The 26,875-nt window shown below is 44.2% G+C and overlaps 1 protein-coding gene across 1 annotated transcript in view; it reads left to right on the top strand.

The window, feature by feature from the left end:
* CLPTM1L (CLPTM1 like) overlaps positions 1-26,875 on the top strand; it is a 358,381-nt gene that overhangs the window by 39,828 nt on the left and 291,678 nt on the right. Inside the window, 2 exon segments of the mRNA XM_029589936.1 lie at positions 3,631-3,820; positions 22,129-22,274. Of these exon segments, the coding sequence (XP_029445796.1) occupies positions 3,631-3,820; positions 22,129-22,274 (336 nt within the window).

The raw sequence follows: 26,875 nt of genomic DNA on the forward strand, positions 1-26,875 counted from the left end.
TATTATGGTGTAATCCTGAATACCTATGTTTTATTAATGTTGAATTGATAAAATTTCAATAAAGTATTAATGAAAAAAAAAATGAACAGCATTTTGAATCTCTTTAAAATAATAAAAAAAAATACATACCTTAAACAGCCCCCCTGGTGGAGCTGATTTGTTTAAATCACAGCTTCAGTGCAGTTATACCAATTTAAAAAAATATAAATCATATTTTGTGTACAGTGCATTCATTTCTGGCCTGCATCCAAAATTATCATTTGTATATACCAGATGTATGCAACACTTTACAGAGATAGATGATTGACAGTCCTTTTTTCTTGGAGCTTACAATCCTAGACAAGACACAATGAAAAACAATTAATAGGATAGTATGGTTCTATGGAGTTTTTTGATTATCGCCAAATATATTGATGGGGCTGGTCCTTGAATTTTGTTCTCTTGTTTGTTCATGCTTTTCCACTGTCCCTTCATGTTGTATAAATAGCATGCTACCACTTCGGTACTACAGAGTGAGTGGGCAGCATTTGGAATGAGCAGGAATCACTTAAAGCATAGAAAAATACAGCCTATTCAGTCTGCCCTTCCAAACAACTACTTAGCTCCTATAATCATTAACAGGACTGCTACTTGATTATCAAAACGCTAATTATGTTAGATTCATTGTTCAAAAATGTTATATCCTGTTCAATGTTGTTTATATTTATCCTAACCAAATCCCAGTTCTTACTTCCTGTTATCTGTAAGACACTCATACGTTATGTCATCCCAAAGTTACTTGTAAACCGAAGTGATTAGTAACATTGTTACTAGAACTGCGGTATATAAAAAAATGTTAAATAAATAAATAAAATTCTCTCAAAGATCCCCCCTGTACTTGTTCCATATTTTCTTAATTTCAGATATCAACCTTGACTTCACCAGCTCCACCAGGGGGGCTGTTTCATGCATTCCATCACTCTTTCTGTAAAGAAATGCTTCCTTAAATCACTTCTTAGCATCTCCACTTTCAACCTTATCCCATGACTTCTCGTTCCAGAGTTTCCTTTCTGTTGAGAGAGACCCACCTCCTAAGCATTGGTACCTCTGAGGTATTTAAATGCCTCCATCATATCTCTACAATATTGCCTTTCTTCTAGTGTTTACATGTTTAGATCCTTGTGTGTGCTCCCATATATTTTACAGTGAAGATTACTGACCATTTTAGTAACCACCCTCTGGACTGACTCCATGCAGTTTATATCCTATTTGAAGGTGTGGTCTACAGAATTGTATATAGCAGTGGTTCTCAACCCTGTCCTGGGGACCCCCCCAGCCAGTCGGGTTTTCAGGATATCCACAATGAATATGCATGAGAGAAAATTTGCATACACTGCCTCCATAACATGCAAATTTTCTCTCATGCATATTCATTGTGGATATCCTGAAAACCCGACTGGCTGGGGGGGTCCCCAGGACAGGGTTGAGAACCACTGGTATATAGTATTCCAAATGAGATCTTACTAGGGACTTTTTCTGCTGACCATTCCTCTCCTTATGTGTACCCAAGTATCTTTCTGGCTTTTGCCAATGGCCACCTTAACAACATGAGATACGTTCATTCCCAGATCCTGCTTTAGAAGAATTTCATCCCTAAAATGTACCGCTTCCTTGGGTTTTTGCAACCCAAATGCATGACTCTGCATTTTTGTTTTAGGATTAAATCTTAACTACCAAATTCTAGCCTATTCTTCCAGCTTCATTACATTATTCATGTTTTCCACATCTTCCTGGGTGTCTATGCTTTTGCAAGGTTTGGCATCATCTGCTAAATTACTAACTTTTCCTGATTATCCTTCCACAATATTGCTTAATGAAAATGTTAAAAAGAACCAGTCCAAGGATGAATCCCTGCAGCATACCATTAGCAACTCCCCTCTTCTCAGAATGAACTCTTGTTTACCACTATTCTTTTGCTTCCCACTCAACAGGGTATGGGTCTAAAGTGACTGTTTCTAAATCACTTTATTGCCCATAGCATGGGTCTTCAGTTTATGTATAAGTTGCATATTTATTTATTTATTTTTATTTTTTCTATACCGATATTCTTGTAGAGATACAAACCATACTGGTTTACATTTAACTTCAATTTCGCCTTATAGCGATACAGTAAACAAGTTAGCGAATTCAACAGTTTTAACAGGAAAAAGAAAAGTAACATTCTGATCTGATCATTGCATTTTAAGATCAATGGAAATTATTTATACATATCTGATAAAAAGCTCATCAGAGGAATTGAAATACTCATCTTAAAGGGATGGAAGTAAGGTAAAATAAAGGGACTGATGAGGATAGAGGAGGGGGCAAGAGGTAGAGGGAGGGGTGGGTGAGAGGGATAGGCTGAAGAAAAAGCTAGTAGAGAGCAATGTTGTATGGAAGATAAGTTAAATGTCCTGAAAGGCTTGGCTAAATAGCCATGTTTTTAGTCTCTTTTTGAAGACAGTCGGGCAGGATTCTCGTCTCAGTTCGTGTGGAAGCGCATTCCAGTGGTGTGGGCCAGCTGTTGGGATGGTGCGTTTTCTGATAGAAGTTTTGGCTTGGGGGGCGAATAGGGTGTCTTGGTAGGCACTCCTAATAGGTCTAGAGGAGGTGTGAGGTTTTAGTAGAGTGGAGGTGTTGAGGAAAGTGAGGTTGTGGATAACTTTATGGATAATCGAGAGTACCTTGAATAATATCCTGGATATGCAGAACTGTGTCAAAGGCCTTACTAAAATCCCAAGTAACTACACCTAATGTTCTCCTCTTATCCAAAACACTAGTGACACAGTCAAATAAATTGATCAGATTTGTTGGGCACGATCTCCTTCTGGTAAAACCTTGCTGCCTCAGATCTTGTAAACTGGATTCCAGAAACTGCACTATCCTTTGTTTTATCAGTGATTCCATTAATTTATTCACCTCAGAGGTTAGACATGTAGTTCCCAGCCTCCTCGTTACCTCCATTTTTGTGAAGAGAAGCCACATCCTCCTGTCTCCAGTCCTGACTTCAAAGAAGCATTGAAAAAATCAGCATGCAGAGCTGTTAGAACTTCTCTAAATTCCCTTAAAACCCTTGGATGTATTCCATTCGTCCCCTTATGCACTGCTGATTTTGTGATCTCCTCTGGATTATTGAGTATGGGTATGGGCTGATAATCAATATGCCACAGGAGTGCTTATGAGTATTTCCTGCATTTTCCCACAGTATAGTTAGTGCAGGAGATCTTGTAACACATTTTTTTGGTTGCATTAGATTTTGGACACTAGCTGTTTGTAGCCATTGACATTTCCCTGAAATTCTCAATATTTAGCCAGCATGGTGCCACAAAATATGTGCATTGGTAACTTCATTTGAAAAACACTGACTAGCACCAAGTCACTTGCTAGTTTTTAGTTTACAATCATCACTTAGGTAATAACTGTGAATTTTGTGGCCTGCACTGGTTCTTGTGCACAAATATCTGCTCCTGGAATTTTGTACCTTGTACTAGTTCTAATGTACTACTCCTGAAGAACCAAAAAACATAGAAATGTGAACAAGCATAGAACTTTGTTTAAAAGTAAATGCAGAAATGTTTTCAGCTTTATTTGTACTTCTTATTCTTTCTTTAGGACTGTAAATGTTTCTGTACCAAAAAAAACAAGAAATAATGGTACACTGTATGCCTACATCTTTCTTCACCACATGGGAGTCCTTCCTTGGCATGACGGTAAACAAGTACATATTGTGAGTCAACTAACAACATACATGATCCCAAAGCCAGAAGAAATTAATTTAATCACAGGAGAAACCAACACCCAGGTAAGCAACTATTTTTCCCAACTGCCATAAAAAGGGGGATACCCTAACAGTTGTCTTTATAGTTATCCCAGTATTTTAGCATTATATAGTGAAGAAAAAATGTATCCTTTTATAAGATGTATGCCTTGCCAGCTCTGCAGTGATGTTAATTTAAAAGTATAGTATTATATGGCAATTTAAGAGCATGTTTATGAATGCAATATTTAGATGTGCATGGCTGGGCCCCTGTGTGCGCCATGCACATTTTCAAATGGGTCCAGCCACGCGTGTAAGTGCCAATACGCTCACAATTGCCGGGCCCTGAAAAAGGGGTGGTCTGGGCGGGGAGGGGCAGGATGGAGGCCAGCCGGGACAGCGGCCATTAGATGCTGTCCCAGGGAAGCGCGTGCTGGCCAGGTTGCTTCTGCTTCAACAGTGCAATAAATAAAAAAAAAAATTAAAAAAAATTATTTTACTTAGGTAGGGGGTAGGGGTCAGGGTGGAGAGGGGAAAGGTTAGGCAGGGGGGTAGGGAAGTTCCCTCTTGGTCTGCTTCTTAATTGGAGCAGACCGGGAGGGAACTAGGGGAGGCCCGATTGCGTCGCCATGCGTAATTTGGTAAAATCCCCCCATGCGTCCCGCCCGCACACTCGCCCATGGATTATAAAATCCGGAGTGCATGTGTGTGCGGCCCACGGATTTTATAACATGCGCGTGGACGCGCGCGCACCTTTTAAAATCTACCCCAGTATGTGCTAAAAAAAAAGCAAACAAAAAATTGCATGACCAGTGAAAGTTTAAAGATGGAAGTGATAGTTTCTTGGAGTTCCTTATAATAACTCCATGAAGCTGAGGATCCTGTGAGCAAGTGTATTGCATATTTTTATGTGCAATGTTTCCTGAATCTGCTAAAATAGTGCTGCTCTAGTCCCATACAGAAATGATCTCAGAACCAATTGCAAGTTCAGGATATGCTCATTGAATATACATGAGAGAAATATTTATATGCTAGACCTCCAATGTATACAAACCTCTAATGCTTATTCATTGTGATGCTTCATCAACTAGCAGGACCGAATTATCTATGACATGTAAGGTGACATCATCTAATGATGCTGAATGGACCCATCTCTTTAGCTCAGTAAAGTTGTTTTTACCACAAAGCATATATGGGAGTTCTCGCGGATTTTGCCTCATCAACCCTCTGGCTTTTTTTTTTTTTGGTCCAAGTTTCCACATAGTCATGCACCCCTCTCTCTCTCTTAGTTTTTTTATTTTTTCTGAATGTTTGATATAATTTCAGTTTTTTTTCTTTTTGCTTCACTGCCTCGGCAGCCCCTCAACAGTGCTTTTCAGTGATAACCAAAAATTAAACAAAAAAAAGAAAAATGTCCAGTCCTAAGAAAGCTACCTTGGTGACTTCAGGAACTGTTTGTGGCTATAAGAAGCCCATCATGTTACGAGCGCGCACGGGCGCGGTCGTCTCGGGCGGGTGGTGAGCCCTTGGGCCACGGCAGGACTCAAGGAGGAGCCCCAAGCCACACCGTGGGAGGTGAGCTGAGCAGGCATGGTGAGCCAGGCAGGCAGGAACAGAAGCAGGGAGTCCAACCCTCAGCCGGACCTGCATGCCCATGGTAGCCAACACGGGGAAGTTGACTAATGAACGGTCCTCCGACTGTTCCCGGCCCTTTCGGACCCGCCGCAGGGAACGGCAATGGGCAGCAGGCCGGACAGAGGCGAGGGCAGACAGAGTCCTTATATAGAAGACGTCAGACGGGGGCTGAAGCAGACATCCAAGACAGGCTGAAGCAAGACACTGAAGACATCAGGGCAAGGGCTGAAGCAAGAAGGAAAGGTCCAGGCGAGCAGGAACTCCGATGCTGGGATACTCACATCCGAAGCCCCTTCGGCTGGCAGAAGCTCAAGAGCCCGTGGGACGAATCCCTCCTGTTGGCCACTCCAGGGCCCAACAGGACAGAAGGCTCAGGAACCAGACGAGGACGAAGGTCAAGGCAGAGACACGAAGACATCAGGAACATCAGGCAGAGACAGGACAAGGCGCCATCAAGACATGGAGGACCTGGATCAGCTAGGTTACAGGCGACTGTAATGCTCAGATCCAAGGCCTTTTGCAAGTGAACAGAAAGTCCTTAAATACTGGAGGTAGAAGGCAACTCCCTGGGAGGAGCTTGCCAGGACCGCCCACCGCTGGTCCTATAACTGGGGTAGAGAGCTGCGGGCCAGCCCCTAGGGAAACGGGCGTGGCTGGAAACCAGGAAGTCCAAACGCAGAGGCATGCAAGCCACAGGCACAGCTAGGCCTCTCAGGCCCTGGAGCAAGTCCCGGGTGGAACGTAGGCGAGGCCCTGGCTTCAGAGCGGCCTCTGGAGGAAGGTAAGAGACCTCCTGTAGCGCAGCAGCAGGGGGGATCGCAACACATCACATATGGCCACAAATGCCTGGGACTTGACCACAACTCTGCCTGCTGCTTTGATTGTCGGAGGATGTCATCTAGAATCCAACATGAATGATAGAGGAGCTTTGCAGATCAGTCAGATGGAGCTGTTGCTCATCTCAGAGCGTGGTCTCCTTTGGCTTCCTCCATGCCACAATAAACAAGGGCACCTTGAGCAAGGCTTCCCCTCCTATGGTACCGGAATCCAGATCTGCCATAGTGGGGTTGAACAATGCATGGAAGTGCCGGGTGGAGGAGCCAGCACACTCTGAGCACATTCATGCTCCTTGTCCCCTTGTTGGGGCTCATCTGCACCAAAGAAGAAGCAGTAGTCTCGGTTGGCACCAATCATGCGGAAATCATTGGTGATGCACCCTGGCCTCCAGCGCCATTGATGCCCAGGACTCAGATGCCATTGAAACATGGGTCCCTTAGTGCCATCAGTGGATATGGCACCTTCAGGCAGATGGTAAGCCTAGCTTTGGACGCTGCTGTGGACTTTTCTCAGGTGTTCCCTTTGCATTTGGCGCCTTTATCAATATTTCAGGCCCTCCAGTGCCCAGTCAGCATCATCTGCCCCAAGCACTCAGCCTGAATCTCTTTTGCCACTAGATCCCATTTGCTCTATCATGCTGTTGGTCTCTATTTGTTCCCTAACACAGGTTACCCAAGAGGTGGACTCTGCCTGGAATCTGGTGTATGATTCTAGTCTCAGATGACTCTTCTCCAGCTCTGGCCCAGAGGACACAGTCCTTGGGATCATATTACAGAACTGGTGAAGACTTTATTTACCTCTTTGATGGACAATGACAAGGAGGGTTACTCTTCAGCCTCTCATGTTCAGGATGATGGATTTGTTTCCTTCAAGGGGGGAGTCCCTCCAGCTTCCATATTGTGGGAAGTAACATCAGAAATTCCAGTGGAGAAAGCTACCCCTGCCCAGTCGGGTAGACCATTCCTCTAAGCAGAGGATTCTGGCTTGTATACAGAAGATGAAGGATGGGATATGGCCAAATGGGACCTTCCCCGGAGTTTTCCCCTTCAAAATGGGGTCATAGGTTAGTGTCCCTCTACTGTTTAGCTCAGAGGAGTGGTCTATGGGGCCTCGGACCCTGAGGCCCAAGGTTAACATGGGTAGGCTATAGGCATACAGGTCTGAACCCTACTAGTTGTACTGTTATTGATAAATAATGCCTTAGAAATCCATTGTAGGGTGCATGCTAAGTAGTCTACAACAGCTGTTACGCATCATGAGTGAAATGTTTTAGAATATTTTAACTCCATTATTGCAAGCACTTACCAACATTAAAAATTCCTTAATCTGTATTCATTTATTTTATATTTATTGGTTTATAAATATACAATATCATCTAAAAAGCAAAGAACATAAACATCAGATCCAATCAATCATGTCTTAAACCAATATTAATGTATTCTTTTATGAATACTCTTTCCAGAAAGGCAGAGAAAATCATGACTACAATAAAATAGCAATAATCATAAGAGTGTGTGCAGAGCAAAACTGACAGTTCGCATTGCAACCCAACAAGAAAAAAACTATATTTAAATTCTGGAGTCACCTCAGTAACAAAAAGACTTCCTCTACTGCTAAACATTTTGCAAAAAAAAAAAAAAAAAGGTGCCTAGAACCTTGCCATACCATACAATCACAGCACTGAGCCTAGGACTCAAATAATAGCAGCCTTATGAAAAACAGCAATGCAAATTCTACTCTAGGCCCTAGAACATAAGTACACTACCTACTAGGGTAACACAACAAGCTGGACTGCTACAAATCCCTACAGAGAAACTTCATGCTAGCAGAAATACTACAGCTCAGTCACATACAGATAGAACACAGACATAAGGGACTGCAAATTAGAAATAAACATGCAAAGAAAAGCAAAAGAGCCTGAGAAACTAGACTCTGAACAGTGGAACTCTAAAGAGAAAAATAAAAAAATATAAGAAATGCACATACCCAAAGATGGCATATTCCTGTTGCTAAAAAATAAAAAAAAAAATTGGTCCCGGCCTCTTTTTTTTCCACTTTCCCCTTGTCAGTCTTTTCCTAATTCTTTCTCCAGGGTTACTCTTCTCTGTTTCTTCTCTCTCCTATCTGCTTCCCTTTATTTCTCAGACACACACAGGCTCATGCATTCTCTCACAGACTCCCTTACACACACAAACTCTAATGCTCAAATGTTCTACCATACAAACAAGCTCTCATTCTCACTTGCTCTACCACATATACAAGCTCGCACTCTCAAATGCTCTACCAGGCTCACCTTCTCACACACAAAACATCTAGGCTCCCATTCTTACCCACACAAATACACAGGCTTCCCATTCTCAAACACACAACCCAGGTTCCCATTAATATCCACACAGACCCAGGCCACTATTCTTTCATATATACAAGCCCCCACTGTTCAATAAACAGCTCCAGTTCTCCCATGTATATACACACACACAGGCTCCCATTCTCCCATGATTATAAACACACACTCAAATGCTCCCATTCTCCCCCCCTCCCCCCACGCATACACACACAGACACAGGCTTCCATTCTCCCACCCATGCATGCAGGCAAACACAGGCTCCCATTCTCCCATCCACGCATACAGCAAACGCACACAGGCTCCCATTCTCCCCCAGCACACACACAGGCTCCCATTCTCTCTCTCTCTCACACACACACACACACACGCTCCCATTCTCTCTCTCTCACACACACACACACGCTCCCGTTCTCTCTCTCACACACACACACCCCCACACACCCATTCTCTCTCACACACACACACACACACGCGCGCTCCCATTCTCTCTCACACACACGCGCGCGCTCCCATTCTCTCTCACACACACGCACTCCCATTCTCTCTCTCTCTCACACACGCGCTCCCATTCTCTCTCACAAACACACACACGCTCCCGTTCTCTCTCTCTCACACACACACACGCTCCCGTTCTCTCTCTCTCTCACACACACACACGCTCCCGTTCTCTCTCTCACACACACACACCCCCACACACCCATTCTCTCTCACACACACACACACACACGCGCGCTCCCATTCTCTCTCACACACACGCGCGCGCTCCCATTCTCTCTCACACACACACGCACGCTCCCATTCTCTCTCACACACACGCGTGCGCGCTCCCATTCTCTCTCACACACACGCGTGCGCGCTCCCATTCTCTCTCTCACACACGCGCGCGCTGCCATTCTCTCTTTCACACGCGCGCGCTGCATTCTCTCTCTCTCTCGCGCTCCCATTCTCTCTCTCACACGCGCGCGCTGCCATTCTCTCTCTCTCTCTCACACACACACGCTCCCATTCTCACACACACACACGCTCCCATTCTCTCTCTCACACACACACAGGCTCCCATTCTCTCTCTCACACACACACAGGCTCCCATTCTCTCTCTCTCTCTCACACACACACAGGCTCCCATTCTCTCTCTCTCTCTCTCACACACACACAGGCTCCCATTCTCTCTCTCTCTCTCTCTCTCTCACACACACACACACACACACACACACACACACACAGGCTCCCATTCTCTCTCTCACACACAGGCTCCCATTCTCTCTCTCTCTCTCTCTCTCACTCACACACACACGCTCCCATTCTCTCTCACTCACACACACACGCTCCCATTCTCTCTCTCTCACACACACGCTCCCATTCTCTCTCTCTCTCTCACACACACAAGCTCCCATTCTCTCTCTCTCTCTCTCTCACACAAGCTCCCATTCCCTCTCTCTCTCTCACACACACGCTCCCATTCTCTCTCTCTCTCTCTCACACACACTCCCATTCTCTCTCTCTCTCTCTCACACACACACTCCCATTCTCTCTCTCTCTCTCACACACACACACGCTCCCATTCTCTCTCTCTCTCTCTCACACACACACACGCTCCCATTCTCTCTCTCTCTCTCACACACACACGCTCCCATTCTCTCTCTCTCTCACACACGCTCCCATTCTCTCTCTCTCTCACACACACACACACTCCCATTCTCTCTCTCTCTCTCTCACACACACACACTCCCATTCTCTCTCTCTCTCTCTCACACACACACACGCTCCCATTCTCTCTCTCTCTCTCACACACACACACGCTCCCATTCTCTCTCTCTCTCTCTCACACACACACGCGCTCCCATTCTCTCTCTCTCTCTCTCACACACACGCGCTCCCATTCTCTCTCTCTCTCTCACACACACGCTCCCATTCTCTCTCTCTCTCTCTCACACACACACGCTCCCATTCTCTCTCTCTCTCTCTCTCTCTCACACACACACACGCTCCCATTCTCTCTCTCTCTCTCACACACACACACACACGCTCCCATTCTCTCTCACACACACTCACGCACACACGCTCCCATTCTCTCTCACACACACTCACGCTCCCATTCTCTCTCTCTCTCTCTCACATGCTCACACACACACACACACAGGCTTCCCATTCTCTCTCACATGCTCACACACACACAGGCTTCCCATTCTCTCTCACATGCGCGCGCACACACAGACACACAGGCTCCCCTTCTTCCACGCAGGCGCACACACACACACAGCCTCTACCTATATATTCACCCATGTATGTGAGGACTACCAACCTGCTTGACCTTGGAGAACACATATTACAGGTAAGTAACTCTGCTTTTTTGACCCATCCCTACAAATCATGTGACTGTGAACGAAACATGAGAGAGAGGCCTGGAACCGAGCAAGAACTGGAACACATCAGGAAACCTGAAGCCAGGGCGGAGATCGAGGAGAGCAGTCTGTAGATTCAGTTGACAGTCTTCCAAATAAAGGAGCAGAGCCAGAGCCATTCTCATAAGATCATGATGTTTCACCTGGATTATACTGGAAACACCATTTTGTTGAGTCAAGGATGTGTGAGAGTTCAGTAGTCAGTCAAGAGTCTATTCTAGAGATAAAATATGCTGGAAGAACTGTAAAAGATGAAGTGATTGTGATCAGAAGATGAGTGCATATTCAGCAGCTGGCAAGATTAAAGCTCTTCTGGATTACAGTTGTGAGACAGACATCGCTTTCAGGAACAGATATTGCTGTGGCGACGTGGGTCAGAATGAAGAAGTGTGGTGCTTAGCCACATATTGTACAGAAAAAGTAGTCTCTATCAGGGTGCAAGCTCCCTGATGGACCCCCTTCCAGTAGAATTGGAGAATTCAGCAGATGAGGGATTTCCAGGCCTATCTACTGTCGGACCTTCAGTGGCCCCATCCAGTGGGTAGACCCAATGGCCAAGTCTTTGTTGTTGAAAAGCCAAATGAAAGGGTGTGGGTTGTAGAATCATTGCAGAAACATTTTGAACAGTTCAATAAAGTTGTCTGCTTTTTGGCTTAGCAATGGGGTGCAAGCATTTATTTAAGCCTTTTATATACAGCCGTTCCAAAGGTAGATCACAACGGTTTACAAAAATAGCAATGAATTACATTTTAGTAGGTGATTCAGACTTTCTTAAACTTTTGTGGCTGTAGATGTAGGAAGTAATACTTGATGTCAGTTTGTGGTCTTGGCAATGTGGTAAGGATTTATTGAAAAGTATTTTATAATATAAAATCATTATTTCTTGTGTAAAACAAATCACATTCAATCAGGTTAGGTGTTGGCATGGATGCCAGTAATTTCAAATGGATTCAGATTAGTGTCTGGTTTCTGAATCTCTAATGCTTCACAGAGCTGCTAGTACTTTTGAGGAGCCAGTTAAATCAGTTCAGTTTTAATAATGTATTTACATTTATTAAAATGTATTAGTAGCTTAATATAAAAATGGTCTAAGCGACATACAAAATAAAACATTTATAAAATCAAAATGTACGTAACAGAACATAAAATCTATACAAAACAAAATATATTATTGCTTGTTCATCTTTCCAGTTTAGTCACTGAAGTTTATATCATATTTTCTCACAGGACAAGCAGGATGGTAGTCCTCACAAATGGGTGACATCGAGGATGGAGCCCACCACGGAAAACTTCTGTCAAAGTTTAAACAGAACTTTGACTGGCCCCTACTGGGCATGCCCAGCAAGGCACTGACCCTGCAGCCAGCAGGGGTCTCCCTTCAGTCTTCTTTTTTCCGCGCAGCAGTTGCCACGCGGTGAAAGGAGCTCTCTAACCACGTTCCTGACAGGAATTTGGAAATTAGTTTCCTAAGAAAATTTGCCCCTCAGGGGTCTCCCTTCGACAAATTTTTAGACATCTTACGGAACCCGGTAAGTTTTTTGCCTTTTTTCCATCGACTACCGTCGATTTTGGCCCTTGAGGCCTGTTGGCACTTACTGATCCCCAGCCTAAATTTTGGCTTCAAGCCATGGCAACGGGGTTCCGCCATTGTCCGGATTGTACCCGGACTATGTCTATCACAGACCCCCACAGGGTTTGTGTAATGTGTTTGGGTAGTGAGCATGATGTCCTGACTTGCACCAAATGTGCCTTAATGACACCTAAGGGTCGCAAAGCCAGGATGGAGAAGATGGGGCTCCTCTTCCATGCACCCACCCCAACGCCATCGATAGCATCGACGTCATCGGAACCGGCACCGTCGAAGTTGTACCATCACTGTCAACCCTCCGGTGACCGTCCGCCATCGATCGCTTCTCGGCCGTCGACTCCCGTTCCTTCCCCGGATGGGCGAGGGGACCGGACAGAAAAGCATCGCCATCGACGGCACAAGTCTCGGCCTGTCGAGGATCCACAGCCATCGACCTCTGTTCAAGCCGAGCCACCGACAAAGAAGCCGCGAACAGACCGGACATCCTCCACGTCTCGTTTGCTGGCATCGAGGAAACCCTCACCCTCCCGGGGTGAGGGGGCCGTGATCCCACCGGTTACGGTGGTCCCTCCGGCCCTGCCTCAGCCTCCCTCTCCCGTCGAGCCGGGTATGATTACCCCTGGTCTCCGGGCAGAACTGGACCGCCTGGTCCAGGAGGCCATCGAGAAAGCGATGAAGAAACTGCAACCTCCATCGGCACCGTCTCCGGCACCGGTTCCAGTGCCGCCCCCGGCACCGACACCGGCACCGGCTTCGCCACCGAGGAGAGAACCGGCCACCGAGCCGTTGATACAAGCGCTAGCACCGCTACTGAGCCGCATGGAGGCGCTCATGACGGCCCTTCCATCGGTGATTCCAGTGCCATCGACAACACCACCGTCTCCGACTGGATTCTCATCGGCAGGAGAAACACCGTTCCGGATTCCCCCTTCCGGGGTGGTTCCATCGGTGCCCTCTGGTATATCTCCACCGATATATCCTTCGATTCCATCCATTCCACGCCAGGCACCGATTCCATCGGCAGCACCGAAGCCATCGATGCCATTTCTGGTTCCACCTACGGCACCGATTCCACCTCGGTTTCCATCGATGCCTTCAGAGCCTCAGCCAGGTCCATCAGGGCTACAAGCCCCACTTGATCCCTACGATACCTGGGGTGATGATGATGATACATCTTCTGACACAGATTTGCCTTCGCCACCATCTCCTACAGAGAGTAGAAAGAGATCTCCTCCAGAGGATTTATCTTTCATTAATTTTGTGAAAGAGATGTCAGAAGTTGTACCTTTTCAACTACAATCTGAAGCTGATGACAGACACCAGATGATGGAACTCCTTCAATTTCTGGATGCTCCAAAGATCATCGCTTCCATCCCTATACACCAGGTGTTTGTGGATCTGCTCAAGAAAAACTGGGAATCTCCTTCATCAGTTTCACCAGTTAACAAAAAAGCTGACTCCACCTACCTTGTCCAGTCAGCGCCAGGTTTCCAAAAACCTCAACTGGATCATCGCTCTGTTGTGGTTGAGTCCGCGCAGAAGAAGGCCAAGCGTCTTAAGCCACACTCTTCTACCCCACCTACCAGGGACAACAAGTTCCTAGATAGTGTTGGACGGAAAGTCTATCATGGAGCTATGTTGATTTCACGCATAGCTTCATATCAACTTTACATGACTCAGTACAACAGAGCCATCCTTAAGCAGATGCAAGACTATGCTGACACGTTGCCGGACCAATACCAACCGCAGCTTCAAGCCCTTCTTCACAAGGGATTTGAGGCAGGGAAGCACGAGATCAGGACTGCCTACGACATATTCGATGCTTCCACAAAAGTTTCAGCCACAGCCATTTCAGCCAGACGTTGGGCTTGGTTAAAGTCATCCAACCTTCGCCCAGAGGTCCAAGATCGTCTTGCTGATTTACCCTGCTTAGGCGACAATTTGTTTGGAGAGCAAATTCAGCAGATCGTGGCAGAGTTAAAAGACCACCATGAGACGTTGAAACAACTCTCGTCTGTCCCACCTGAGCTGACTTCCAAGCAACCGCAAAAGAAGGACTCTAAGAAGTCATTCTTTCGACCGCGCCGTTACTACCCTCCATCGGCCAGGCCTCGTCCAGCTCGATCCTCTACTAGGCCTCAGCCGCGTCAGCCTAGGAAACAAAGGCCTACTGTAGCCCCTCCTCCTGGGCCTGCGGCGGGCCTTTGACTCCCCTGTAGGGAACACATGCCAAACCCCTCTTCCGGACATCCCTGTAGGAGGTCGACTGTACCATTTTCTACAACCTTGGTTGCAGATCACCTCAGATCAGTGGGTGCTCTCAATTATCGCACAGGGTTACCACCTCAACTTCATAACTCTTCCGGCAGACTCCCCGCCTCTTCAAGCGTGGAGTCTATCCACCCATTTGGCTCAATTACAACAGGAAGTATCTCTTCTTCTGCAATCAAATGCTATAGAACCCGTTCCTCCCTCTCAACGAGGCAAGGGATTCTATTCCAGATACTTCCTCATACCAAAGAAATCAGGGGGACTACGTCCCATTTTGGACCTTCGAGCCCTCAACAAATACCTTCAAAAAGAGAAGTTCAAAATGGTAACCCTAAGCGCGCTGCTCCCTCTGTTACAAAGAGGGGATTGGCTGTGCTCTCTCGACCTCAAGGACGCTTATACCCACATTGCGATCACACAATCCCATCGCAAATATCTGCGGTTTCTAGTAGGCCACGACCATTATCAATACCGTGTCCTACCTTTCGGTCTAGCTTCTGCCCCACGAGTCTTTACCAAATGTCTCGTAGTGGTAGCAGCATTCCTAAGGAAGGAAGGTGTCCACGTCTACCCCTACCTGGACGATTGGCTAATCAGGGCCTCCACCCATCAAATAGCTCAATCCTCCCTAAAATTGACTATTCAAACACTCCTTTCCTTAGGGTTTCTTGTCAATTACGAGAAATCTTGCTTGGTCCCGTCTCAGACCTTATCCTTCATTGGGGCAGACTTGGACACCTTACAGGCAAAGGCTTACCTTCCTCTTCCGAGAGTCCACACCCTAATGTCCCTGGCTCGCCAGCTCCAGTCTCAGAACACTGCCACGGCTCGCCAGTTCCTCATTCTCCTAGGACACATGGCATCCTCGGTTCAAGTCACTCCCATGACCCGACTAGCCATGAGAGTAACACAATGGACTCTACGACACCAATGGATTCAAGCTTTTCAGCCTCTGTCCTCCATAGTCACAGTCACACAAGCGCTGCGCCTATCCTTAACCTGGTGGACGACTCAGGTCAACCTCCTTCAGGGCTTACCTTTTCTTCCACCGGATCCACAAATAATCCTAACCACCGACGCTTCTCACATCGGTTGGGGAGCCCATGTGGACGACTTTCAAACCCAAGGGTTATGGTCCAAAGAGGAAGCCGAACACCAGATCAATTTCCTGGAACTTCGAGCAATCCGCTATGCGCTCCGAACTTTCAAAGATCATCTCTCTTATCAGATAATCTTAATCCAGACGGACAACCAAGTGGCCATGTGGAACATAAACAAGCAGGGAGGCACAGGCTCCTTCCTTCTGTGTCAGGAAGCTGCGCAGATCTGGACGGAAGCCCTCTCCCACTCCATGTACCTCAGGGCCACTTACCTGCCGGGAGTGGACAATGTATTGGCAGACCAGCTGAGCCGTGTCTTCCAACCACACGAGTGGTCACTCGATCCTCTGGTAGCGACCTCTCTGTTTCACAAGTGGGGTTCTCCCCGCATAGACCTCTTTGCGTCCCCTCAGAACCACAAAGTGGACGATTACTGCTCTCTCATTCCGAGCCAACACTCTCGGCCGAGGGATGCATTCTCCCTCAAGTGGACAACCGGTCTGCTCTATGCATTCCCTCCACTCCCTCTTGTGTCAAAGACTCTCGTGAAGCTACGCCAGGACGGAGGAACCATGATCCTGATAGCACCTTACTGGCCACGCCAGGTATGGTTTCCAATACTCCAGGATCTCTCCATCCGCAGGCACATTCCTCTGGGAAAGGACCCGCATCTGCTCACTCAAAACGACGGATGCCTCCTCCATCCCAACCTCCAAGCCTTGTCCCTGACGGCATGGATGTTGAAAGGTTAGTCCTTCAACCTTTCAACCTTTCAGATTCCGTTTCTCGGGTCCTGATAGCTTCACGAAAGCCTTCCACAAGAAAGTCTTACTCATACAAATGGAAAAGGTACACATCATGGTGCACTTCTCAGTCCCTTGATCCCCTTTCCTGTCCAATCTCCAAATTCTTGGACGATTTATGGCATCTCTCTGAATCAGGTCTTAAAACCTCTTCTATCAGAATGCATGTCAGTGCGGTAGCCGCCTTCCATAAGGGTATTGGGGGTAATCCTATTTCAGTACAACCCCTAGTAACACGCTTCCTTAAGGGCTTGCTCCATCTAAAGCCGCCCTTGCGTCCTCCGGCCCCATCCTGGGACCTTAACCTGGTTCTTGGACGTCTAATGAAACCTCCTTTCGAACCTCTGCACTCCTGTGACTTAAGGTATCTCACTTGGAAAGTGTTATTCCTTTTGGCTATCACTTCAGCTCGCAGGGTTAGTGAATTGCAGGCCCTAGTTACCTATCCGCCTTACACTAAGCTCCTGCAGGACCGGGCGGTACTCCGCACTCACCCTAAATTTTTGCCTAAGGTAGTTTCTGAGTTTCATATCAATCAATCCATCATACTACCTATCTTTTTTCCCAGGCCCCACTCCAACCCTGGAGAGCAGACCCTGCATACCCTAGACTGTAAACGGGCTCTAGCTTTTTACCTCGACCGTACAGTTTCCCACAGGAGGAGCACTCAATTATTCGTCTCTTTCCATCCTAATAAGTTGGGACAACCTGTGGGTAAGCAGGCTCTTTCTTCCTGGTTGGCGGACTGCATTTCTTTTTGCTATGAGCAAGCTGGCATTCCTTTCCAAGACCGTGTTAAAGCACACTCTGTGAGGGCCATGGCGACGTCAGTGGCACACCTTCGATCGGTGCCGCTTCCTGACATCTGCAAAGCTGCAACCTGGAGTTCTCTCCATACCTTTGCAGCCCACTATTGTTTGGACAAGGCTGGAAGACAGGACTCCATCTTCGGCCAGTCTGTCTTGCGTAACCTTTTTCCAACCTGATGTACCAACACCTTTCCACCTACCCGGTACGGTGTGGATGCCCTTTCCCAAATTTCTCCTCACTTGTTGTGCCTCCTGCACACCGTTGGGTACATTTGGTGCAAGTCGGGACATCCTCAGCTCGGTACTCACCCATTTGTGAGGACTACCATCCTGCTTGTCCTGTGAGAAAGCAAATGTTGCTTACCTGATGTAACAGGTGTTCTCACAGGACAGCAGGATGTTAGTCCTCACGAAACCCGCCCGCCTCCCCGCGGTGTTGGGTTCGTTTTATTTCTACTTTCTAGGCACTGCCTGTAGCTTTGAAAATCAGACTGAAGGGAGACCCCTGCTGGCTGCAGGGTCAGTGCCTTGCTGGGCATGCCCAGTAGGGGCCAGTCAAAGTTCTGTTTAAACTTTGACAGAAGTTTTCCGTGGTGGGCTCCATCCTCGATGTCACCCATTCGTGAGGACTAACATCCTGCTTTCCTGTGAGAACACCTGTTACATCAGGTAAGCAACATTTGCTATTGCAGTGATCACTTTGTTAGTGTTAGAAAGGTTTCTGTCCAATTATTATCAAACAATATTGAAAGTTCTGAACTTTGGTATATGCAGAGTTCATTTTGTAATCGCATAAAGGGAGTCTGTGGGGTGGCCATACATTATGAGAAACAGTTGAAAATTATAGGAAAAAGAATGGTCAAGGTATGTAAAATAAAATGATCAAATCTAAACAAAGATTCAAGGAAAGATCAAAGCAGAAAACTAACATAATTAAATAAAATTTAGTATGTGTTGACTTTCTAATATTTTTGTCATTAAAAAGGTATTTGTCAATTGGGACTAGCTATTTCTCATATCATGAGGCAACTTTTTATAAAATACATGTTTACATAAACATACAATATATGTATTTGCATATTAATTTGATATTTATAAATCCTTTTGCTGAAATGCTAGCATGTAAAATAATTTGAACCTTACTTTACTTATCCTTTTCTCTATTGCATTTAGTGTACAAAGATCAGGATTTCTTTTTTTCAAGATGTAGCTTTCCTTTTGCTTATCTGAAGCAAGGACAATAGTGTAAACATCCAATTAACTAAGAAGATATAGTGCAGTATAAAATAAAGTGAGATTTCTCACATTTTTTCTTAGCAAGGTATCTCATATTCATTAAACTTTTTCTTTTATCTCTAAATTTAAACAGAATACTCATGCATTTAACACAGAAAAAGGAAACAATTTAACGGTTACTGTTTAAAGATAGCTAGTACTTAGGGGGACTACTACAGAAAGAAGAACATATTTTAAATGATGAACATATTTGAATTAGTTATTTATGCACATCATACTGCTTTTAAGGGAGGAATAATTACCTAGTCAAGTAATACAAACAATTTTGAAAGAAGTTATACCTCAAAATTAACTTTGTACACAAATGTCCCTGTGCCCCTGAGATGGCTTCCATATCAATATATTTAAAATTCTTTAAAACATCTGCTTTCTATATAAATAGACTTTTCACATGATTTAATTTGTAAGGGAATGAGTAAAGAACTTGTCTATGTTCCAAATCAAATTTGATATTGGTTTTCTGTACAGGTAAAATATAAAACTTTTTTTTTTTTTTCAGTTTTGGACTTTTTCTATATGCATAATGGTGGTAGTTATTTTCATAGTTTATACATACCCATAAGCTAGTAAAGATTAGAGACAGAGGTGAAATTTGTAAAGTATGCTTTCTTATTAAGCACAAAAAAGGATACAGAATTAAAGATATATAGGAATTTCTCTTTCCAGAAGTATAAAAACGCCCCATTCTTTGAATCAAGTAATGCAAAAATAAACATCACTTTCTATTATTTATCTGCTTCACAGTTGATCAGAATAAATATGCAAAATCCTCCTACTGGAATCCCACCATTGAAATCTTTTTTTTTTTTTTTTCAGTAACAAACTGTCTGATTACTCACCTTTTTCTTACCATCATCACATGTTTTTTACCTTCAAAGAAACAATATCTCAATGTAGAAACATTTTCATATTAAAAAGAAAGAAATGTTGCAGAAAAGAAACTTAAGTTGCTGGAAATCATGGAATAGATTTTGTAATTAGAAATAGGCACAAACAGAATGGAACAAAAAATGCGGTATCAGGAAAATTAGCCTAAGCAAGCCTTTTTTTTTTTTTTTTTATCACGGGTGCTATTTTCACTATGTTTATAGCAAAATGATGAATCTAGGTCTTAGCCAGATAACACTTATCTGGCTAAGTTACAAGGATGACTATGCCGCTGAATATCCACATAGAAGTTGTTATGCTATGCTAAGTTATCTGGCTAAATAGTGCTACCCCGATCTGCCCACTGCTTGCCCCAAAGTTAGCCGGCTAGCCAGATAAGTCTCTTAGCTGGCTATCTAGCAGCCATTGAGTAGAACTGGATATTCAGCGGCTGCTAGCTAGCAGGTTAAGTCCTACTTATCCGGCATCTGAATATCGGGCCCAGTGAGCTTATTAAACTATTTTTGGAATGTTTTTGATGAATTACCATATCAGCATTTTTTGTAACCTAGTGCATGAGTGTTCTTTTGATTGTTTCACTATAGCTATACACGAGCGCTTAAATTTCTAGTTTGATCTTCCTAAGTTATTCCTATGTATGTATGTATATATACATATATATAAAAATTCTATGAACACCTTTAGGAACACCTCTCGATGTCTAAGATGCTGAAGAAGATTTACCTATGTTGTGTGTGTGCGTGCAGGTATATATGCACACCCACAGATCACAACGGTTCACATAAATTGCATTCGATTACATTGTATAATACTGTATTAACAGGTTCTTATTTAAAGTAATTGTATCTATTTTAATACTATTGAATAATCAAAACATTTAAAGTTAATCTAATATTGATATTTACTGTTTCAGTTTTGAATAGATTTTAGTCAAATATTATTTGCTCTGCTGAGAAGTAATATTTCTGGAAAAATAATGTTCATTAAGTGGCTTATTTGATATTTCTTTACATTAGTTTGTAGGCTTTTCTGAAGAGTCAGGTTTTAACTTCTTGTTTGAATTTCTTTTTTTATGTTAACAGTCTTATTGATCCGGGTAGATCGTTCTATATATACGATGTAACCCAAGTTTAGTGGGAGGGAGGCTCAAAAAGTAAAGAAATTGTGTGGATTGGGGGGCTCAAAACGTTTGCTCCCCCCCCCCCCCCCGCCCTAGCCCACTGAAGAGATGCATGTTTAAACCGTGGCATACTTATAATGATGTCAGTATGCTCTTACAGTTCTCTCCCTCCTGAGCTTGCAGTGCCTGTATGCAACAGAGACTAGACAGTGTAGCCATTTTCCCTTCCCTAATTGGGCAGCCTCTATTTAGGGTCATTCACATCATGCCTTCTGGTAGGCCTCTCCTCCAGTTTGCTCATCCCTGGCCTAACATACAAGGTATATAAGAGAAAAAGTAGCCTTTATGATAGTGGAGAACCAAATTTCAGATGGAGTAAGAAAATGGAGTGATAGGGAGGAAGAGGTTGTGAAACTGAGTGGGCACTCCATAGGGAGAGAAGTGGAATAGGGTTGGAGTGTCAGATTGATGTGCAGATATGGGGTGAAAGTTCCTTTGAAGGACTAAGATATTTTCAGCTGAGAGGGAGTGGAGAGAGAAGGGTGGGAAGGCGTGATCAGGATCAAGTGTGCTCGGGGAGAATGGTAATGGCTGGATAAGAGGGAGAAACTTTTGAAGCTTGCGAGCAGTAGTCAAAATGCAGGAAAATGGAGAGGGGAGGTATAGAATGTAAAGAAAAGTAATAGATTCCGTATCTGGTTTGCAGTGGGGAACAAGATTTGGGAGAGTTAGCATTTGGAAAAGAAAGTATAATGAAGCCATAGGAAGCAAAGAGAAAAAGAAATGATGTTGAACTGAGGTTGGAAAGTTGAATTGGTGTCCTTCTGGTCAAAGTAGCACAGATTGGAAAAAAAAAAAACCACATTTCTGGTGGGTTGCAGAAATAACTAGGAAAAGTAAGTAGATGAGTTACAGCCTTTTTGGTACCTGGCCCGCTGATTGCAAGAGCACAGATTGACAGATGACACAGGCCCATTGAGTCATGGCATTCTCAGGTGTTTACAGCCAAGGCAGTTGTGAGAAGTAGTTAGATAAGCTGCAACTTCCCCAGTACCACTTTTGCTTCAGTTGAAGTACTGTTCCAGGTTTATCAATTGACATATCCTAGAATTTTCAGTTGGGAAAAATGCCGGGGCATAACTGAATCAGATTTTGCATTGGAGCAAAAGTGTTCTCTCTGCCACAAGGTCTTCTAAAATAGCAACTTATAAATTCTGTCTTTCACAAAAATAAATAAATTTTTGTTTTCATTTTAAGCAAATTGAAACAGGAAAGAGAGAAAATAATGCTTTGGAGGAGCCTGTTTCACACTGGAGATCCAGGTTAACTTTAAATGTTATGGTGGATGATTTTATTTTTGATGGATCATCGCTTCCCGCAGATGTTCACCGATACATGAAGATGTAAGTAATGGTTTATTTAAAATGCATTTACTCAGTTTACTCTCATTCTAAAAACAAGATATAAGCAAATATTTAGACTATAATTTAAACACAGTTCGTCTACCAATCACCTCTCTACGGGGCCAATGTAATAAGAAAAACATAAAAAATGAGTGCAGAAATTTAGTACACGTTTTCTTTACTTGTGATAAAATGTTACTTATGATGCAGTCAGGTAGGAGTTAAAAAAAAAAAAAAAAAAAGTGATAACCTGATAATGTGCACACAGAGGCTTAGCACGTATTAAAAAAAACAATGAGACCGATATTCAGTGCTACTTAACTGGATAAATAGGGACATATCTGGCTAAGTGGCGGCGACTGAATTACTTAGCCAGATAAGTAGTTATCTGGCTAAGTAGTTAGTCAGATAAGTGGTTACTTATCTGGCTAGCTTATCTGGATAAGTGCCGAATAAGGTAGATCTACTTGATGATAAATCTAAAGTTAGCTGGCTAAAAGTTATGGGATGAATTTTCATACCTGCGCGTGGGCATACATGTGTGCGCGCTACCCAGCGCGCACACATGGTTGCCCAATTTTATAACATGCAGGCGCATGCATGTTATAAAATCAGGGGTCGGCACGCACAAGGGGGTGCACAATTGTGCACCCTGCATGTGTCAACGCCTGCGGGCTTCCCCCGTTCCTTCCCTGGCTGCTCCAAAATCAGAGCGGCCTGTGAGGGAACTTCCCTTCCCTCTAAACTAACCTTCCCACCCCTTACTCTAACCCTCCAAATTGTTCTACCTTTTGCGCCTGCCTCAGGTAGCGCGTGCCGCAGGCCTCTGGCTCCACCCCTTTTGTAAAGCCCCGGGATTTAGACGTGTCCTGGAGCTTTACGCATGTCCCCGGGCCTCTATAAAATAGGCCCGGTGCGCGTAGGGCTTTTAAAATCAGCCCCTATCTGGCTAACTAGAAACTTTTTCAAGTATATATAGCGGCATAGCTGTGCTGCTGAATATTCCATGGAAGCGAGCCAGATAAGTCTTATCCAGCTAAGTATCTTAGCTGGATTTCTTTGAATATCAAGCCCTATATGTATATGCCATGTTTCTTCACCATCAAGACAGACCAGTCCAGATGGATGGGTTATGTATGTACCATGACTTAGCAAATGGAGACAGACAAGCAAGTTCTCTGACGTCACCCTTATAAGTATCCATGCTGCCTCAGCCTGCCAGTATTCTCCATCTCCAGCAGATGGTACAGGTGCATCCTTTGTAGAGGATTGAGGCCTAGTAGGCTGATTGAACTCTATTGGGGAGCTCCTGAGGTGACAGACAGGAGCTGCCCAACAGAATTAGGGAGAATTTCTGAGGTAGCAGAGACATTCTCCTTCCCTCAGTTGGGTGGTGCCCAGATGTAGAAATAGTTTAAGAAGAATTTAAGAGGTTCCTTGTGGTGGCATCTCTCTGCTCCCTCTCCAGTTTGTTTTTATTTATTTAAAAATTTTGATCATTTGCTTATAACAGTAACCTGAAATAAGCAGCTTACAAAACAAATCAAAAACAATCACAAAACATTAAAACACAGTTCCAGTTCTTAACAATACAGTGCATTTAAACACCTAACCGTCCATCTTCCTAATTACCAAAGGCTTCCCGAAAGAGAAATGCTTTAAGACTTTTGAAAAAGAATAAGATCATCAAATAAACTGTTAAGGTTTTGCAAGTGAGATCCACAACTCATGTTCTTATGAGCATTTTCAATATGAGGCTCTAAACATGCCATACTGGGTCAGACCAAGGGTCCATCAAGCCCAGCATCCTGTTTTCAACTGTGGCCAATCCAGGCTACAAGTACCTGGCAAGTACCCAAAAACTAAGTATAACCCAGGCTACTGATTCCAGTAATAGTAGTGGTTATTTTCTTAGTCAACTTGATTAATAGCAGGTAATGGACTTCTCCTCCAAGAACTTATCCAATCCTTTTTTAAACACAGCTACACTAATTACACTAACCACATCCCCTGGCAACAAATTCCAGAGTTGTGCATTGAGTGAAAAAACTTTCTCCGATTAGTTTTGAATGTGCCACATGCTAACTTCATGGAGTGCCCCCTAGTCTTTCTATTATCCGAAAGAGTAAACAACCGATTCACATTTACCCGTTCTAGACCTCTCATGATTTTAAACACTTCTATCATTTCCCCCCTCAGCCTTCTTTTCTCCAAGCTGAAAAGTCCTAACCTCTTTAGTCATTCCTCATAAGGGAGCTGTTCCATTTCCTTTATCATTTTGGTCACCCTTTTCTGTACCTTCTTCATCGCAACTATATCTTTTTTGAGATGCGGCAATCGGAATTGTATACCATATTCACGGTGCGGTCTCACCATGGAGCAATACAGAGGCATTATGATATTTTATATTTTATTCACCATTCCCTTCCTAATAATTCCTAACTTTCTGTTTGCTTTCTTGTCTGCCGCAGCACACTGAACCGACTATTTCAATGTATTATCCACTATGACGCCTAGATCTCTTTCCTGGATGGTAGCCCCTAATATGGAACTTAACATTGTGTAACTATAGCATGGTTTATTTTTCCCTAAATGCATCAGTTGCACTTATCCATATTAAATTTCATCTGCCATTTGGATGCCCAATTTTCTAGTCTCACAAGGTCTTCCTGCAATTTATCACAATCCGCTTGTGATTTAACTACTATGAATAATTTTGTATCATCTGCAAATTTGATTACTCACTCGTATTCCTTTCCAGATCATTTCTAAATATATTGAAAAGCATGGGTCCCAGTACAGATCCCTGAGGCACTCCACTGCCCACCCCCCTCCACTGAGAAAATTGTCCATTTAATCCTACTCTCTGTTTCCTATCTTTTAACCAGTTTGTAATCCGCAAAAGGACACCACCACTTATCCCATGACTTTTTACTTTTCCTAGAACCCTCTCATGAGGAACTTTGTCAAATGCCTTCTGAAAATCCAAATACACTATATCTACCGGTCCACCTTTATCTACATGTTTATTAACCCCTTCAAAAAAGTGAAGCAGATTTGTGAGGCAAGACTTGCCTTGGGTAAAGCTATGCTGACTTTGTTCCATTAAACCATGTCTTTCTATATGTTCTGTGATTTTGATCTTTAGAACACTTTCTACTATTTTTCCTGGCACTGAAGTTAGGCTGACTGGTCTATAGTTTCCCGGATCGCCCTTGGATCCCTTTTTAAATTTTGGGGTTACATTAGCCACCTTCCAGTCTTCAGGTACAATGGATAATTTTAATGATAGGTTACAAATTTTTACTAATAGATCTGAAATTTTATTTTTTAGTTCATTCAGAACCCTGGGTTGTATACCATCCAGTCCAGGTGATTTACTACTCTTCAGTTTGTCAATCAGGCCTACCACATCTTCTAGGTTCACCATGATTTGGTTCAATCCATCTGAATCATTGCCCATGAAAACCTGCTCCAGAACGGGTATCTCCCCCAACATCCTCTTAAGTAAACACTGAAGCAAAGAAATTGTTTAATCGTTCCGTGATGGCCTTATCTTCTCTAAGTGCTCATTTAACCCCTCATTCATCTAACGGTCCAACTAACTCCCTCGCAGGCTTTCTGCTTTCTCCTTTGTTCTAGTTTAAAAGCTGCTCTATCTCCTTTTTAAAGGTTTGCGCCAGCAGCCTGGTCCCACCCTTGTTAAGGTGGAGCACATCCCTTCGAAAAAGGTTCCCCAGTTCCTTACAAAACTGAATCCCTCCTCCTTGCACCATCGTCTCATCCACACATTGAGACTCTGGAGCTCTGCCTGCCTCTTGGGACCTGTGTGTGGAACAGGAAGCATTTCAGAGAATGCTACCCTGGAGGTTCTGCATTTCAGCTTTCTATCTAAGACCCTAAATTTGGCTTCCAGAACCTCCCTCCCACATTTTCCTATGTTGTTGGTGCCCACATGTACCATGATAGCTGACAGGCACTTGAACTACTTTTCTTATTATTGGAACCTCACTGTTGGGATACCCTAATTCTAAAGCATCATTAGCATCCTTTGAAGATACCTCCCTCTGAACCATGCGCTGCTGAGCAACTGTCAGCTTTCCCCTTTGTTCTAGTTCAAGACAAAAAATAAAATCCTTTCCAAGGTGATGGTAATAGTGGCAGTGGTGCTATAAAAAGACGGTTTCTGGTTGATTGGTTGCTTTGTGCTAAGTCCTTCCAAGAGAGTCAGAGAGCCACTCGGTGATGGTGCAGGTATTGCAGGAGTTAGGTGGGGTGATCAACTTGCCAAGAGCAATCTTCAACTGTTGCAGAACTGGATGTTTATCTGTGCTCGATTCGATGCCTCCTCTGGTTGTGTATCTTCTGGATCAGCGCATCATGAAGTTGGAGAACCAGGTCTGAGGAGGCTTTCAGCAGCCAGAAACCCAACTGTTTAGGGTTATCCTCAGAACCTAGGTTCCATGTTGGTGATCCTGGGTATGATTCTCTGGGCAAGGGCCCACATGTGCCCTCTGCAGAGGAACTTGCCTCCTCAGTGGAATCCCCAGTCCCAAAACAATGCAATATAGTTACTGCTTTCTCTGATAGTCACAAGGAGC

The sequence above is a fragment of the Rhinatrema bivittatum genome, chromosome 2 (genome assembly GCF_901001135.1).
Source record: "Rhinatrema bivittatum chromosome 2, aRhiBiv1.1, whole genome shotgun sequence".
Lineage (NCBI taxonomy): Eukaryota > Metazoa > Chordata > Amphibia > Gymnophiona > Rhinatrematidae > Rhinatrema > Rhinatrema bivittatum.